General features: G+C 41.8%; 1 protein-coding gene across 2 annotated transcripts; it reads right to left on the bottom strand.

Annotated features, from left to right (window-relative positions):
• Positions 1-8374: 8374 nt before the first annotated feature.
• LOC119660339 (tudor domain-containing protein 6) lies at positions 8375-18129 on the bottom strand. 2 transcript variants are annotated; one of them, XM_038068826.1, is made up of 12 exons: positions 17935-18129; positions 11086-11299; positions 10940-11024; positions 10727-10871; positions 10445-10585; positions 10290-10378; positions 10150-10228; positions 9915-9958; positions 9376-9782; positions 9080-9313; positions 8731-9019; positions 8375-8660 (listed from the first exon to the last, which is right to left on the bottom strand). In XM_038068826.1, exons 1-12 carry the CDS (start codon positions 18043-18045, stop codon positions 8525-8527), a joined length of 1974 nt encoding a protein of 657 aa, XP_037924754.1. In that variant the 5' UTR covers positions 18046-18129; the 3' UTR covers positions 8375-8524. The 2 variants fall into 2 exon arrangements, with proteins under 2 accessions (XP_037924754.1, XP_037924753.1); XM_038068825.1 differs by having other exon boundaries at positions 9376-9958.
• Positions 18130-18336: the final 207 nt, after the last annotated feature.

Genomic DNA, 18336 nt, shown 5'->3' with positions numbered 1-18336 from the left:
ACCAGTCGACTCAGCTGTGAATGAGTACCTGAGTCAAATCAGGGTAATAATCTCGGGCGAGCGCAATGCTGACCACATTGCCTCCTAGTGTTCCGTTACGGTCTTGAATGAAGTGCTCTAACACACTTCAAGGCCCTGATCCAATATGGATTGTTGCGCCAACGATTATTATTATTATTATAATAAAAGTAAAAAAGAATTAGTTTTTGTATGAAATATAAAAGATAATATTTCAACACTGCCCCTCAAAAACTAATCGTGTGAAATGTAATGTTTTAAATTCTAAGAATTTATCATATCAAAAATGCTAGAGTCACTCCTTTGTATGTTCGTTCTGGGAAAATTACAAAATACCTGTAGTCCAACATTTGTTGCAAGGATTAGGAAAACCCAGTCAAAACCTAATCAGACCACTCACTTAAAGTACCTTATATTACTCCAAGCCGATCGCTGTTCTGAGCTCCTTAAACTTGATTGCTGATACGGGCTTCGTTAGAATATCTGCCTGCTGATTATCTATTGAAATATAACTAACTTTGATTATTTTTCTTTCTATTTGTTCCCTAGAAAAATGATACTTAATATCAATGTGTTTCGATCTCTTGTGATTGGTCGGATTATTTGCTATGCTGATACAATTAACATTATCTTCATATATTATAATTGGTTCTGGGATATGGAGATTGATACTTTCTGATAAAGATTTCAACCATAATGCTTCTCTAACTGCTTCGAATAAAGCCATATACTCTGCTTCTGTAGAAGAAGCTGCTACTGATTTTTGTCTTCTAGTATTCCACGCTATTGTACAATTTTCAAATAATTTGAATAGATATCCAGTGGTACTTTTTCTATCTGTATTAGCATCTCCACCCCAATCAGAATCTACAAACCCTATTAATATATTAGTATAATTGTTTCTTGTATATGTTAATTTAATGTTAGTGGATCCTCTTAAATATCTTAATACTCTCTTCAAATATTTCCACAACTCTTGATTATTGTTATTCATGTATCTGCTCAAAATATTAACAGCTACACTCAAGTCAGGTCGTGTACATACCATTACATACATTAAGCATCCAATTAGATTTCTAGAAGGTGCATTGTAGTTCTCTTCTAAACTAAGAGCTTCATAGTTTAATTTACTTTCGAGTGGAGTGGAAACCGCTTTACAATCTTGCATATTAAATTTCTTCAGAATTGTTTCTATATATGCACTCTGATCTAAAGTAATTTCTTCACCATTCCCAGTAACTTTTATTCCCAAAAATAACTTTATTTCTTTCAAATCAACCATTGAGAATCTATTCATCAAATAAGTTTTAAAATTATTTAATGTATCAATATCAGCAGTCACAATCACAAGATCGTCAACATACAGTACTACATATATATTTTTCGAAATATCTTTTCTGTCTAAAATATAAATACACCTATCAACAGGTGAACTACGAAAACCTCTTTCTTTTAAAGCAAGATCGAATTCTTCAAACCAGCTTCTTGCTGCTTGTTTCAAACCGTATAGGGATTTATTCAGTTTACAAACTAAATTCTCTTTACATGATATTCCTTGTGGAACTTTCATATAAATTTCTTCTTTTAATTTGCCATTTAAGAAGGCTGTCTTTACATCCATATGATGAATTAGTAGATTAAATTGATTGGCGAATGCAATCATGAATCGGAAACTAGAAATTCTTGCAACAGGTGCGAAGGTTTCATTATAATCTACCAAGTATTGCTGACTAAAACCCTTTGCAACAAGGCGTGCTTTATATTTTAATGGATTTCCAAATTCGTCATTTTTTATTGTATTATAAAAACCCATTTACAATCAACAATATTTTTATTTTCTGGTCTTGGTACTAAAGTCCAAGTTTTATTAATTGAAAGAGAATTTAGTTCTTCCCTTATTGCTTCTTCCCATTTATCTTTATCATCACTATCTTTAATTTGATTATATGAAGTTGGAATTTTGCAAATTATTGATTGAGCGCATAAAATATGATCATCATATATATTATCTTCATTATAATTTACCAATGGCTTACACTTAATTCGATCACTTCTCCTTGGTTCATTAGGAATTTTTTTATCACTATCAGATGAATTCGGACTATTATTCTCTTTTACAGAAGTTTCATTTTCATTTTTTTCACTCATGGGATCTGTCACATCTGATTTACTATTATCAGATTTTTCACGGTCAACTACTGATTTTGACTGAATACCAGCGGAATCAGTTTCTACTTGCACATTATTTTTGTCTGATATATTTTCAGATACTTGACCTTCTACTGATTTTGACTTTTTGTCAGAAACATCAGTTTTATCTTCAGAGTTTCTTTTATTAACTCCTTCACATTTCGCAATAGGTATTGATCTTATATCATAAAATCAAGTTCATCAACAATTACATCTCTTACTATTGCATACTTTTCTCTTTCAACATCCCATACTTTGTAACCATTTGGCTCGTATCCAACTAATATTCCCTTCCAAGACTTATCATCAAACTTTGTTCTACTGTTTTTGTTATGTACAAAAACAGTAGAACCAAATATCTTCAAATATTTTATTTGTGGCTTTTTACCATGCCACATTTCATATGGTGTCTTGGTTTGTTTTAGGGCTCTAGTTGGAGTGATATTTATTTAATAGGTAGCAGTGAGAACTGCATCACCCCAGAAAATTTTATCCATACATCCATGGATCGAGCCTTTTCGGTTATCGTTCTTACCATTCGTTCCGAAACACCATTCAACTGTGGCGTTCGCGGAACTGTCAAATGATAAGTAATACCTTTTTCACAACAATAGTCCTTCATTTCATTTGATAGATATTCTCCTCCATTATCACTATATAAATTTACTACTTTTAAATCAAAATGAGCTTCACTTTTTGCCACAAAGTCTTTAAAAACCAGGAAAACGTCGGATTTATGTGCAATCGTATATGACACACAATCATGTGTATATTCATCAACAAATAACACAAAATAATTTTTGTTGTTTATAGCCGTAATCGTTGATGCCACAGGCTATAATTGACTTTTGTAACATTGAAAGCGCGATCAATATTTTCTGTCTTACAAATTCCAACTTTAAAATTCAATTTCAAAATACTGTTAAAATGCTCACCTGTCATCAAGATCTTACCACCTTTTTGAACAACGACACCACGTTCATTAAAAATTATCGTCATTCCAGCTGCTTGCATTTTTGTTACAGATAATAGATTGTATGGAACTTCCGGGCAGTACAAAACATCCTTTAATTCTCCTTGTATCCCTATTTTGCTGATTACGTTCAGTTTGCCTCTCTTAGTTGCTGTTATAAATGATCCAGTCTTTGCCACAGATAATTTCAACGGATGTTGAAGATGCTCAAAGTCTTTTGCTAAATCTTCTCTATTTATTATGTGGTCGGATGCACCAGAATCGATGACAAATTCTATTTCATTCTTCACGTGGTCACTCTCATAATTATCACCAATCATAAATGCGAATCCCGAAGCGTAAGCATTCTTTGCTGATGATTCACTTTTCTTATCCATAGTTTCATTCTTTTTATCGAACTTCGATTTAGAGTTTTTATAATAATAGCAGTCCTTTTTGATGTGCCCTTTCCTTCCACAATGGTGACATTCAAATTTTCTTGTATTTTTAGGGAATTTTAATTTATTAATTTTATTATTATGTCTGTTAAAGTCGCTTTTATTCATAGCACCTTTTTGCTTAAATTTCTTTTTATTGTATGACACATTTTCAACATGGAGCACTTGTTCACATAAGTTTCGTCCCTCATTCGTTAATTTAACTTCATGGTCCAACTGTCGTGTTTTAACGAAAGCTAGACTTAAGCTATCATCTGATAATGTCTCTATTGCAGTTATCACACCATCATACGAATTCGGTAATGACAACAGCAAATGTGCAACTTTATCAGTTTCATCTAATTTTGCGCCAGCCGCCAACATGTCGCGAATAATGTCGTCGAAATTAGTGAAATGTTTTATCAGTTTTGTATCACCTTGCAACTTTAAAGAGAGTAACTTCTTTCTTAAAGCCAATTGGGTTGCGACACTTTTTCGTTCGTATATTGCATCCAAGTCACTTATTATTTCTTTTGTCGTATTTTCTTCCTTTGCAAAACTCAAAAAGGAATCACTTAAATATTCTACTATTACACTTTTTGCAGTCCTTTCCTCAATTTTCCACTCTTCGGTTATTTCATCTGGAACTTCACTGTCTACAACTTGCACAACATTTAATTCGGTTAATAAGGCGCGAATTCGAAATTTCCAGACACTATATTTTTCACCGTCAAAGGGTTTAATGTTTCTTTTCGCACTAACACGATCCATAACTACCTATATTTTATTGTTTTTCAATTTTCACAGAATCCACTATTCTCCACTGTCTTTGTATTGTTCAAAATTACTTTTCAAAACCGAAACTAATTCACAACGTGTACTGGGCCCATAACCTATTGAAATATTGGCACAGAATCTATTTAAATGAAAGCACAATTGTTCTAATGTTATTAATTTTATTATTCTTTTCTATTAAGCAAGGAGTGACTAACCAACTTGAAAAAGGTCTATCGAAGACTGTACTTATAGAACAAAAACTAGCAGATATGTAACTATATGTACTACAAGCATTTATCTAACTCATTTTACATGCACACTTGTATAAACAGTAAAAGAATGAGTTCCGGACTTTATCTCTTTTCAAATAAAAAGGTTTATTAGGGTACAGTAATAAAAGTAAAAAAGAATTAGTTTTTGTATGAAATATAAAAGATAATATTTCAACATTGAATGGAGCATCCCTCTGTCAGACTCGAGAGGGAAACGGACGGACGCGACGCTCCCCTTGCCTGTGGAATGTCGCGAGGGTAAACATCGGAAAGTTTGTCGAATCTCTTGGAGCATGCAGAGCCGCGCATGAGGGCGCTGCAGGGGTGGTAGCCTCGCAGCTGACACCGCCGTAAATTCAGTGTTGAACATGGTTACGACGGCGCGTGTGGCTTCCATGCCATGGAGGGGCCTCAGGCGCGACAATACTTCTATGTACTGCTGGACGGGAGAAATTGCCGACCTACGGAGAAAGTATCATAAGCTCCGCCGTTTGGGCCAGCGTTTGCACGACAACGAGGAAGCATGCGTCGTAAAGGCACAGTATAGATCTGCAAAGAGGAGACTCCGCAGCGCTATAAATAAAAGCAAAGCTCGCGGCTGGAAGAACTTTGTCAATGAGGTGAAAGAGGACTCATGGGGACTTAGCTATCATCTTTTCACTCGAAAAATCGCGGTCCTGCGGAGGCCCTGCATTAGTACTTAGTAGTACCGACCAGATGGGCCGCATTGTGCGGGCATTGTTCCCCAGACATCCTGTACAAGTTGATGTCAATAGCGCGGAAAGTGTCGAGGATTGCCCCCTTTTTACAATGGGAGAGCTCGAAGAAGCGATTCTTACTATAAAAAACAAGAAGGCGCCAGATCCTGATGGTACCGCTGCCATCTGGGTTCGGAACGACTTTCGACTTCGTGTTCTTGCCAAAGGCCGAAGGAACTTGTTTAACTGGATCCGGTGTTTAGGGATAACGATTAAGCATTTACCTGACGCCGAGTGAGACGATGTCGGACTTTCGGCGTCGGCTCGATGCTCTGGAGGACGCCGTTTCGAGCACGGAGGGACGAATTCTGGTAGGCGGAGATTTTAATGCCAGGGCCCTTGAATGGGGCATGCTTCAGTCAGACTCCAGAGGGCAACGGATTCTGGAAATGGCGGCGAGAATCGGGCTAGTAATTTTAAATACCGCATCCCCGCCCCGGTACCCAGGCTGTAAAGGAAACATTCCTGACATCACTTTTGCATCGGAATCTCTGGCATCATCGGTGGACCGGTGACGAGTCCTGGAAGACTTCTCGGCAAGTGATCACCAGTACATCGCGTTCGAAGTGGTTGACGCTACTTGCCGGCGAGCACAAACACGACGCTCCCGCTGACTGTGGAATGTCGCGAGGATCGACAAGGCCGCGCTGGAGGGCTCGGGGGGTGGCAGTATCGCAGCTGACACCGTTGTAAATTCAGCAATGAACCTGATAACGACGGCGTGTAAGGCTTCCATGCCCTGGAGCGGCGCCAGCTGCGACAAGCCTTCTATGTACTGGTGAACAGCAGAAAATACCGACCTACGAAGGGAGTGTCATAAGCTCCACCGTTTGGCACAACGTTTGCACGCCACCGAGGAAACATGCGCCATGAAGGCACAGTATAGATCAACAAAAAGGAGACTCTGCAGGGCTGCTTGTTTGAAGGAGGGCATTTTTCCTTGTTGCTGGAAAGTGGCCAGACTCGTACTGATAAGCAAGGGTAAACGAGACCTGAAGCTCCCGTCTGCACACCGGCCGCTGCGTACACTTGACACGGCCGGAAAAGTGCTCGAGAAGCTCATCAGGAGTAAACTCGCTGAGGCGATTCACGCTGCCGGGGACTTAGCCCCAAGGCAGTTCGGGTTCAGAACAGGGAGATCCACAGTCTCTATGGAAAGCAAGAAGGCGCCAGAACCCGATGGTATTCCAGAAGAGGTATACAAACTGGTATTCCAACACCGGAAAGACTTACTGCTCGGCGCATTCAACGCTTGCCTGAAAAAGGACACTTTCCCTGCTCGTTGGAAGGTGGCGAGACTTGCGCTGATCCACGAAGGGAAAGGCGACCCCGAGTTGTCGTCTTCATACCGCCCACTATGTATGCTTGACAATGCTGGAAAAATGCTCGAAAAGTTCATCAGAAGCAGACTCGCTGAAGCTATACGCACTGAGATTTATCTCCCCGGCAGTTTAGTTTTAGAGCAGGGAGATCGATAGTTGATGCTGTCATGCAAGTTGTGGATGCGGTTCAACGAGCGGAGGCACATAGCCGCCGAACTCGACGGGTGGTGCTCCTCGTAACCCTTGACGTCAGGAACGCCTTTAATTCCTTAAGATGGAAAGACATTCTAGGCACACTGCTCTATGAAACACTAGAGGGTCGGAGGAGGATGGAGGTCACGTCGGGGGTAGCACAGGGATCCATCCTAGCGCCGGACCTCTGGAACGCTACCTATGATAGTCTACTTAAACTCGACATGCCAGAAGGGTCGCACCTGGTCGGCTATGCAGACGATGTCGCGGCGCTTGTTGCTGGACGCACTGTCAAACATGCGCAAAGCAGACTCGGCATATTGATGCGACGAGTAAGCGGATGGATGACTACCCATGGTACCAACCTTCCACTAAAAAAAACCGAAGTAGTCATCCTGACTAAGAAGAGAATTCCGACCTTGCGTTTCATATCGTTCGGCGAGTTGATAATCGAGTCAAAACCAGCGGTAAAGTACCTAGGGTTGACACTTGACTCAAAGATTTTTTGAGCAAATCAAAGCAGCAACGGAAAAGGTTGCAGCTAGAGTTTCGGCGTTAAGTAGGCTGATGGCAAACTTTGGGGGTCTTACGTCTAGCAAGCGACGTCTCCTGATCAGTTCAACGCAGTCTGTCCTGCTCTACGGCGCAGGTACAGGTAAACGCCTCGTGCAGGTACAGAGACGGGAAGCTTTGCGGGCGGCGTCTGTGTAGCGGACTGTCTCTGCCGTGATGGTGATCGCGGCAGTGATCCCTGTTGCCCTTCTTGCTAAGGAGCGTCAAGCCATTTACAAGCGCAAGGGAGGTTGTTGCTCATGAAGAACGGCAACGCACCCTACACGAGTGGCAGCTTTCTTGCCAAAATGAAACTAGAGGCAGATGGACTGCGCGGCTCATCGGCAACTTAGGTGCGTGGCTGAATAGGAAGCATGGTAAGACTGACTTTTTCCTTACCCAAGTTTTAAGTGGGCATGGAGGTTTTCAGCTTCACCTGCACAAGATTGGAAAGGCGCGATTTCCGGATTGTGTGTTTTGCAATGGAGTTTTGGACGACGCCCAACACACTTTTTTTTCTTGTGGCAGGTGGGATGGGATTCGTCAGCAGCTCTATTTAAACACAGGGGATCTCTCTTCAGACAACATTGTCGAAGAGATGCTGACAAGTGGAGCCATGTTGCCCATTACGTTCGGGTCCTTTTCGTTGCTAAGAAGATAGAGCTTGACCGGTGGTGGAGCCGGATGGCAGGGAGCCTTGAACTGACAGTTCCCTTCCTCCTGTCCCCTCCCGTTGGTGAAAGGAATTTCCTGATTTGAAGGCTCCGCAAGGCGGGAGAGTTCGGGCACCAGCCCGAAGTAATGTGACAAACGTTCCAGGCCAGCTCTCTGACGATGGGGAGGTGTTTAGTTGGTAGTCGGACCATGTACCGAACCGAAACTAAAAACACATACATGACACAAACTAGGCTTAAAACTTTATTATAGTCTTTAGAGATCAAATTTTATCCATACCAGTAGATAATGTTCACTTCACACTCTTATCACTTATGTTATACAATTTAAGAAAATATAAGAAACTTTATTCTTGATTGCAACCTTGCAGATACATTCATCAAGCGGGAAGCAGTTGATTTGATCTTATAAACGACGTTTCTTTTCTGTCTACAAGTTTCATAGAAATCAACTCTTCAGCAATATCATTATTGCAGATACCCCACAGTCGCAGATCGAGATGTTCAATGTTGTTTCTGAAATCCACAATTAAGTCATTGTATGCGAAAGTTTCGAAAAATTTAAAAAACTTTGTGCAAAACTTACACAACAAGAGCTTTTATCCCGATATTCAGTATCATTTTACGCAACTGCTCGGCAGCTTCTAGCGATCGATTCCGTTTCTCTGCTATGCCCACGATTTTACAGCGTATTGCTTGGAATGGAAGATACTCAAAGCGTCTGTCCCATACTCGTATGTCATCTATACCAACGACATAAGAGTTCCCATAATCAACGTAAAATACTTTCACGGTTTCGTCATCCATAAGATTTAAAACTTTCGCTCGATACCAATACCCATCTGTGTACTTCGCTATCACTAATGAAAAGAGCACTGAAAGTAGGGAAAACATATAATGGATAAGTAGCTTCAGATTTGATGACGTATGTATACCTGGCATTGACTTTAAAACTTTATAACTCTGAACAATGTCTGGAGAGTTCATTTTGTAAATCATTTCCTTAAGAGTTGGCTCGTAAGATGCTTGGTTTTGGACGACTTGAGCGAAAAAGTTTTCCACGTTCAAAACATGAGTCGGGATTATCTTTATGTGCTCACCGATCTTTGGGTAGATAAATTGACTGGGAATGTCAATTATTGTTGAAGCTTCATCACGAGTCCAGCCGTCTGTGAATAATGGAACAAAAAATCCCGTTAAACATCTGATTACCCCTCTGAACCCATCTCACCTCTCATTTTCTCAACGTGCTCCAGTTTACATTTTGCTCCTTTGAAGCATGAATTGGTCCCCGGGTTAGTGAATCTGCAGATTCGTCGATCATCTTTCGGTTCATAACCCATCACCGCTTTCATTGCATTGGACGTATTCAACGGCTCCTCATAGAGAATCCTTCTTTGCTCTTCAGTTGTTGTGTTTACTCCATTCGCGTTATTGTAATCCCTACCATTTATGTTATTACGATTTTTAAACACCTCATTTAGCACTTTACTCATGTAACTCGTATCGAAGTCATTAGAATTGAAATTCACTTGCTCAATTTCGTTATTTCTATTAAAGTCAAAACCATGGATAGGACCATTGTTAGCAGTTTTAGCGATAAGATTTCCTTCATTTTCCAAGACTTGATTGCCAATCCTTTTATCATCAAAAGAACTCTCATTAATCACAACATCCCTTTCAATTCTTACATTCGAGATATATTGCTTATTATTTACGTCTGAAAAATCAACTTGGCTACGATCAATTTGTGTTTTTATGCATATATACCTTTTGAAAGGGTTCGTTATTTGTGGGACGGGCTTTTCATTTGTCTGGAATAATACAAGAACCATACATTAGCAGCAAGCAAGCATCAACTATTCTACATTCATTAGAATACCTGGAAGAATTTCAGTGGGATTTCGGGAAAAGAAGCAATACCAGATAAGATAAAGGAAAATCAAAATGATGAGTACTTACATCACGCTTCAGACATCAAAACCTACTTTCATACTCTACTTACCACAGCACTGCCTTTATTTCCCATCATCTTATTCCTAAACGGGTTTGTGTCTCCGTATAGGTTTACGAATAACATGTTCCTGTTGAATTGCGAGGTCATGTTTTTACTCCATAGCCAGTTATCAAATTCTTTAGACTCACCTGTCCCTATCTACAATTCGAAATTTGTGTTTCACATATAAACTCTTCCCCAAATATTCACTGAGATTTGTATCATGACTGTTGTTCACCTGAAATATATCATACACAATCAAAGGTGAAACGTGCCACTTAAGGTTTCCCCGGTTGGCTCTTACCTGCTCCAATTTACATAGAACAGCTTGTGCCGGCATTTTTTGATAATCTTCAGGAAGGACGTACATCGGCATGCATTCGTTGATTGTGACAATTTCTCCGACATCAATGAGATATGCGCTGAAGTTTGAAAATTTATCTGACTGGAAACGAAAAAGTCGCGGATAGGAATTCGCAAAGAACAGAAAAATAAAACCGTAAAACGTTTGCAATTAAGTCACTTTACCATTACGAGATGGAAACTGAAAAACTCTCCTCGATTTTATACAAAGATTCACACTTACATCTCCATTCTCTTTCACTGCACGGAACATATAACCTTCCAGATGAAGACCAAACACTTCGCCATCCTTGGGAAGCTCCTCGAATTCTCTTGGGTTGTCGTTGAAATAAGTTTGCATGCTGATGATTTGGTGAGAATGAGTTTTCCTAAACATTTTCATAGAATCAATAAATCCGTAAATGAAGAAGATATGTTATTTGTATGTACGACTTACTCTCCCGTTTCAGTAATGTAAAAAAGTTTATTTTTCGCATCTTTTATGTATGTAACAACGCCTTCTGACTCATACCCAACATCAGCTGAAAGTTAAAAGCATCGTTAATTGGTGAAAGGAAGAAATGAAATCGTTACTGCGGTTACAATTCAGTAATTGGGGCTCTGGAAATGTAAATCTTTCTTCTTTTGGCTCTTTAATTTTCTGCAACGATTCCAGCTCAAGTTGTATGTTGAATTTGCGCAGTTTGTCTGCCAAGTGTGACAGATCGGTGAGAGCTTTGTCGTAGTTCACGAGACATGTTTCTATATTTCTAGTTGAGTCCCACTGCCTTTGAACATGGTCGTAAATGTGATCGGCCTGGAATGGAAAATACGATGAGCACTCGAAAGGTCAGAGGTTGGAGTATTAACATTTTACACAAAATAGTGTCCGGATAACTGAGTGGTTAGAGCACAAGGCTATCATACGGAAGGTCGCGGTTCAAATCTCACTGGTGGGCAGTGGGATTTGTATCGTGATTTGATGTCGGATACCAATCGACTTAGCTGTGAATGAGTACCTGAGTCAAATCAGGGTAACAATCTCAGGGGAGCGCAATGCTGACCACATTGCCTCCTACAGTCTTCTGTAGTCTACCGTTGCGGTCTTGAATGAAATGCTCTAACACACTTCAAGGCTCTGATCCAATATGAATGGTTGCGCCAACGATTATTATTATTATTAGTCTCGGGCGAGCGCAATGCTGACCACATTGCCTCCTACAGGGTACTGTAGTGTACCGTTAGGATTTTGAATGAAGTGCTCTAACACAATTAAAGGCTGGATCGTTATGCCAACAATTATTATTGTAATTATTATATCTAGACCGGAAATCTTCAACTGGGTAAATGCCGGTAAGAATTTGATGTGTGGCAGCATAATTATTTAAATAAAGTGTGCCACAAAAGCGGAGCGATACTCGACACCCCCTGCACGTCTCTGTTGCGACCAATACGCCGATAAGCAAGAAAGACCCCGTAAACCGATCAATCACTATGAGGCAATATTAGTAGCCGTGGGATTCTCGTAAAGGGCCTACAATGCCGAGATGTATGGCGCGGAAGCGCTTTGTTAACCTAGGGAGGGTGGAGTTGCCAAATCTTCCATCAGACCCATCCCTTCGTGCAGATAGGGAAGCGCTCAGTGGATGCGTTATGAGCATGTTTATGCACACATCAGGAGATGTGCGTGCATGGGCATGATTATGCGCAGTAAGGAGCAAATGCCCACCCGTGGGTAAAAATTGGATATGGGAAGGACACTCAGAAACCAAACCAAATAAGGAGTACGGGAAAGGAAGTTCATTTGCGGTGCACGGTTGCGGAAACCCAGTATTGGCGGTTTTTGGGAGTGGGCAAGTTGGCTCACGGCCGTCAATATTCAACGACCGCAGTGCCTCGATAGTGGGAAACTTACATAGTTTGGCATCTAATGCTACAAGAGGTTTTAGTGTAGTGGAATTAAAATCTACATCGAATCCTTTTCCGAGACTTGGAAAGGAACTTGGATGGTCCCCGGATTGACATAATTACTGATGCTGTAAAAGATAAGCGTGAAGGGGAGGCGGAATATCCACCAAAATATCAGGGCTCTGATACGGGGAATTAAGTTATGCTATATTAGGGCGATGGAGGAGAAAAACGCCCAAGCGTCATGTGGTGAAGTTACGCAGGACACGCAGGTGACGGTCCCAACTTTGGCAAAAGGGGAAGAGAATCTACAGCTTGTAAACCCGACCAATAGACAAATTGGGCGGCAAAAAGCAGCGGAAGGAGAAAAAAAAATTCGTCCGGAAATAATCTTTATTTCCAAGAATGGAGATATGTCTTACGCCGATATCCTTCGAAAAATCAAAGCCGATCCGGAATTGACAGACCTGGGTGGCAGCGTGAGTCGGTGCGGGGATCTGATTGAAGTACACAGACTGCCACTATTAGTTTGCCGATTAGGAATTAAACTGATTACCGCGGACAAGGTAAGAATAGGTTGGGTCATGTGCCGAGTAAGGGGTAAGTATCTCTCAAGAGATGCTTCAGGTGCCTCGATTTCAGTCACTTTGCAGCAGCATGTACCAGTGAGCACGATAAGTCGAAAAGGTACAGGAAATGTGAACATGAAGGCCATCTTATCAAAGACCGCACTGGAGCTGCGCTATACAGGTTGCACAAAGAGAAGAAGGGAGTGGACGACCGGCACGTTGGAGTTGGTTACATGATCCCGGCGTATAGAAGGAAGTTGAATCGTATGGCTAAATGAGATTAGTCAACCTCAACCACTGCGAGGCAGCTTAAGACTTGCTCTCGCAAACCATACGAGTGTCGAATTTACCGAAATTACGGTAGTGCTACGTGGGAGAAAGACTCATCTGAAAATGTGGCGATATGGGCATGCCGACGGCAAGCCTTTCAAGAAACCACAAGAACATTTCCGGGAAACGGTTTTGTAAGGGCAAAATTCAACGGCATCCATATCTACAGCTGTTACGCTCCATTGTAACATTAGCGCAATATGAGGAGATGCTAGATGGCTTAGTGTTGGACGCTAGAGACTATAGTCCCAACATTATTGCCGGCAATTTCAACACGTGGGCCTGCTTGAAACCTTCGCGAAGTTGGACATCGTACTAGCCAACTTTGGATCTTTCTTGATGTGAGAAACGGATGAAGCATCGAGCAACAGAAATGGAAAAATCAGGATAGCCGAGGAGTCCACTGAAGCTTTCGAGGAAGAGACTTTCTGGCGGCTTTAGAAGGATGGCGCTGGAAAAATTGAGCCAGCTACGTCAGCGGGTAATTAGGACATGCGAGTCTACAATACCGGAAATTACACCACAGTAGGAAATCAAACTACTGGTGAAACCAAGAAATCGCTCCATTGATAACATCGTGTCTGCGTACGGGAAGATTTTGACAATGAAGTCGGAGGAAGACTACCGCGATTTTCGAAGTATTCTTCTTGTTATAAATAATAGCAATCTTTCTTCCGCAACAGCAAAAAAATGGAACCCATTCAACGGATCAACAGGACGTCTTCACCGAGAGGGGACCGAAAAGGAACTACGAGAGACTTTTGGGTGAATTGAGAATAATAAGGCGCCGGGATCCCGAACAACGCCCTGAGGTTGACTGCTAAAGTCAGGCCCGCATGGTTCATAAGCACATTTGAATCGTGCATAGTAGAAGGAGTGTTTCCCGCCCAGTGCAATAGGCAGTCGTTGGTTCTGTTAGCGAAGCTCCAAAAATCACCTGGTGCACCCTCTTCATATCGCCTGATCTGACTTTTAGACACTATTGGGAAGATGTTGGAGAGGGTAATATACAACAGGCTGCTTCCGTTCGTTGCAATTAGCGGGTGGCCTATACGAGCTGTAGTGTAGGTTTCGCAGAGCACGGTTCACGGTCGATACAATAGGCATTGGCCGCTGGTAAGTGCTGCAAAACCGGTCGATGACCTGGATCCAATTGATGCCGCCAACGAGCTGCTGGAGAAGATGAGGATCGACGGTCTGACCGGAACTGACAAACCCCCCACGCAAGCAGGTAATGCTCAGGGTAACGCAGATAAATCTGCAGCACTCGAAATGCGTCTCGCCTAATCTGCTTGTCTTTCTCCTAAAGGAAGACATCGACATCGCATTACTGCTTGGAAAGTTTACAAATATCGTACTACTATACAGGAGCCTTGGGCGACCGAACCATCAAATGGCTCCAAAGAAATATTTTAATTTATTCCACAGCACAGCAGACGCTGATCAGGACAGACCTAGAGCATGTATCCTCGCGAAGAAGAGTCTGCACGCTTTTCTGTGTCCGGACCTAGCTTCCAGCGACCTAGTCGTGATCAAACTGGAGCAAGCGGGAGCAGAGAATGTATATATTTCCTCGGCTTACATGGCTGATAACCAATCAGCTCCGCTAGAATAACTACAACATTTGACGAGCACCATAGCAACAAAGAAGGCCAACGCTACGCTTTGGGGCAGCTCGGAAATCACCGAGAGTGATAAGTCATTCTTTGATTTTATTATTACTTCAAACTTATCGATGTGTAATAGGGGCAGTACACCAACCTTCCATTTCCCCAGCTCAGAGGTCAGGGTTGGCAGGAGGTCGTTGATATCACCATAGTAACCGACAATGGGATTCTTAGGATGGAGAACTGGAGAGTGTCCGACCAGAGATCCTTCTCAGATCACAGTTGGATACTTTTCAGCCTAGACCTCGCCACAGAGGTCTCCAAACCTTTGAGAGACCCTAGAAGGATCGACTGGAGAAAATTTGGTCAAGTAATTAAGAACAAACTCTTCGATGTGCAAATTGGCCAGATTGGCACCACAAACGAAATGAAGTCAAAGCTCGAGGCTGCGAAAAAGATATTCGATACCGTCCTTAAAGTCTCGTGCCCTGCTAAGCACAGCAAGAAGACACTGCCACCGTGGTGGAATAACAACAAGCCACGGCACAACCCTTTTGCTTCTGTAGCATAACTGGCATTATGTCGTCTGGGCCCGAAGATTTTTATGCGGAGAAGCTGTTTAGAGTCCAGCTGATCTTATCCTCTGTAATTATTGATTTGATAGTCTCGCTCGGCTGGGGTAGCCGCAAAACCTCCAAGCAAGGCTCTGACTAACGGTCCTCCTCGCTGACGGGAAAGTGCGTTTGAACCAGCAGTTCCAAGATATCACCAGAAGATTCCGTCCAGGAGCATTAAGAATTTTTAAGAAAGAATGGGTTCTTATGTTCCTTGGACAGAACCTTACAGAGCTTCGCGGGTTTGCTGGTGCTTTCGATGTTCTGACAGTCCAACCAAGACCGCTTCTTGGCGATCTTGATGGCCGACTTGTATTTCTTCAGGCAGTCCTTTTATGGCAACCAATATTTATGACTATAGCAGATGTTGAAGATTTCCCTGGTCAGCTTCATGAGGCTGGAGAAGTCCTCGTCACACGGGATATCTAACGTCCAGCGCCCTACACACTGCTTTATGCAGATGATGTATTCCTAGCATCTGATAGCAAAAATGATGTCGAGCAACTTGTTCAAAAATGGAATGATCGCCTCATGCAACACGGTCTTAGATTGAATTTAAACAAAACTGATTTTTTGACGACCGATCCCCATGAAACAGGCACAATCACTGTCAGCGGCAGTGATCTGCCCAGAACTGAGCGGGTCAACGCTATCAGCCAATGGAGAACTGCGTAATGAAATTGCTTTACGCATTAACGCAACCTGGATGAAGTGGCGTTTCACAACTGGTGTTCTTTGTGATCGACGTATCAACGAACGTCTCAAATCTAAAATTTACCGCAATGTCGTCCGTCCAGTCGCTCTCTATGGTTCTGAGTGTTGGCCGACTATAAAAGACAATGAACGGCGTCTTGCGGTAATGGAGACGAAGATGCTACGTTGGACTAGTGGCGTCACACGTTTAGATCACATCCGAAATGAGGATATCCGCGATCGTTATGGGGTTGCACCGATCGTGAAAAAGTTGCGAAAGTGGTGTCTTCATTGGTATGGTCACGCAATTCATGCAAACGAGAATTCACTTGCCAAGATTGGTCTGAACATCTAAGTCGATGGTAAACGACCAAAAGGCAGACCTAAACAACGGTGGCTTGATACGCTAGATGGGGATTTGAAAGCCTCGAGATTGCACCCAGATCGGGCATTCGATAGAGCCAAATGGCGAAGCCGATCACGACGAGCCGACCCCGCTTGTGAACGGGACAAAGGCTAAAGAAAAAGAAGTGAGCCTGGAGATTACAACCCATGATGATCACATCTTGTTTAGAAAAATTCACCTAGTTTTAGGATATTGACAGGAGCCGTTCTTCTCTTTGAAGGAAATGTGATCACTGGTTTTGTAGCCTTGCACTGGTGTACTGCAGGCATTAAAGACTTCTAAGCAAAGACTGCGAGGGACATAGTACCCCCGTGACCAAACTGCACTTAGAATTAAATACAACGCCAAGATGAAGTTGTCCGGCAACATTCTCTTTGTGTCGCTATATGCGAAAGTGACCGCCATTGCTACTCGAAATCTCCAAGCCTTCGTGGATAGATCACGCTTTAAAATATCGTTAGTTAAAACCTGTAGTGAAATTCACTATCCCACGATGGCTGCAGATTGAGGCGTCCCAGGAGCACTTGGCGTGGAAAATTTCTGCTGAAGTTCATCGTCCGAAACGGACAACGAAAGCTCGAAGATATGGTGGATGCCCTGAGCCCCATTTAAGGGATTTCCAAATTCCGGTGGCCACAAATATTCTACTGCACCAACACCTTATCGTAATTGCTAGGCACGGATATAAGAAGTACCGCATTTGATTGTTAAAATTCTATCTTGATAACTGCTGACAAACCAAATATAAAAATTATAGAAAGAAATGCCTGCCCGGACTATGCATTTTGGCAGACATTTTCATAAAAATTAACATCAGCTAACTTGGGTGCATTTTAATCTAATCGCTTCGTTGCTGATGTATGACCAATGGCATAAGTTTATTCTGCCAAGCGTGACTTCTAGTGGTCAAGCCACAAATCTACTAATCAACAACTAGTCGGAATGAGATTCCACAAAAAAAAAATACTTTTGGAAGTGACTAAGATTATTAGCGAATCTAAACCAATACCCATCACTTAGTTTGTTTGGATTTAGGGTTAGATTACGGCGTCTAAATGGAGACACTTGTTAAGAAAACCCGCGCAGCCAGTTCGCTAGCAGTAACTAGCCGCCAGCTATGGATAGATTAATTCAATATTTTGTTCGCTCGTCTATCCGTTCCGCTCTGAGCCCTCCTGATCATCTTAGACAATGATTACTTCTTATCATATGACAGTATTTTGCTTAGAAGACCATTGTTCGTCAGGCAAAACCACCGCGATACTCAAAAAAAGAACCTGACACTAAGCTCCCAGCCCGGCAAGCATAAAGCCACCATAACTCACCGTCTCTTTGCACATTTCCACATTCCGAATCGAAGTTTCGTACTCAGTTTTGAACATATTGTAGAACAAATCGAGATTCTGTCTTTTACTTGCAAATGCCATCTTCATCATTAATATTAAGCACCAAACACAATTCACTGAAGTACTAATTGCACCTAACCTTCACCAAACTCTGTTAAAGTCAAACTGTCGACAGGTTGTTTTTTTGCAAAGTTTGTTTATCGGTCTTCTTCTTGATGATATTCGTCCATACGAAATAAGTTGCGAATAGGCCTGGCTATGATGATATTGAAAAGAATTTGGCAAATTAAGAACTCAAGTAATTAGTGGAAAAAAGAATTTTGGTATTGCTTGATACTTGATGCTTGGTATCTAGGCCGTATCTTTTGGTATTAGTTATGA

Source organism: Hermetia illucens, chromosome 6 (genome assembly GCF_905115235.1).
Source record: "Hermetia illucens chromosome 6, iHerIll2.2.curated.20191125, whole genome shotgun sequence".
Lineage (NCBI taxonomy): Eukaryota > Metazoa > Arthropoda > Insecta > Diptera > Stratiomyidae > Hermetia > Hermetia illucens.
This window is presented reverse-complemented; position numbering and strand designations above follow the sequence as displayed.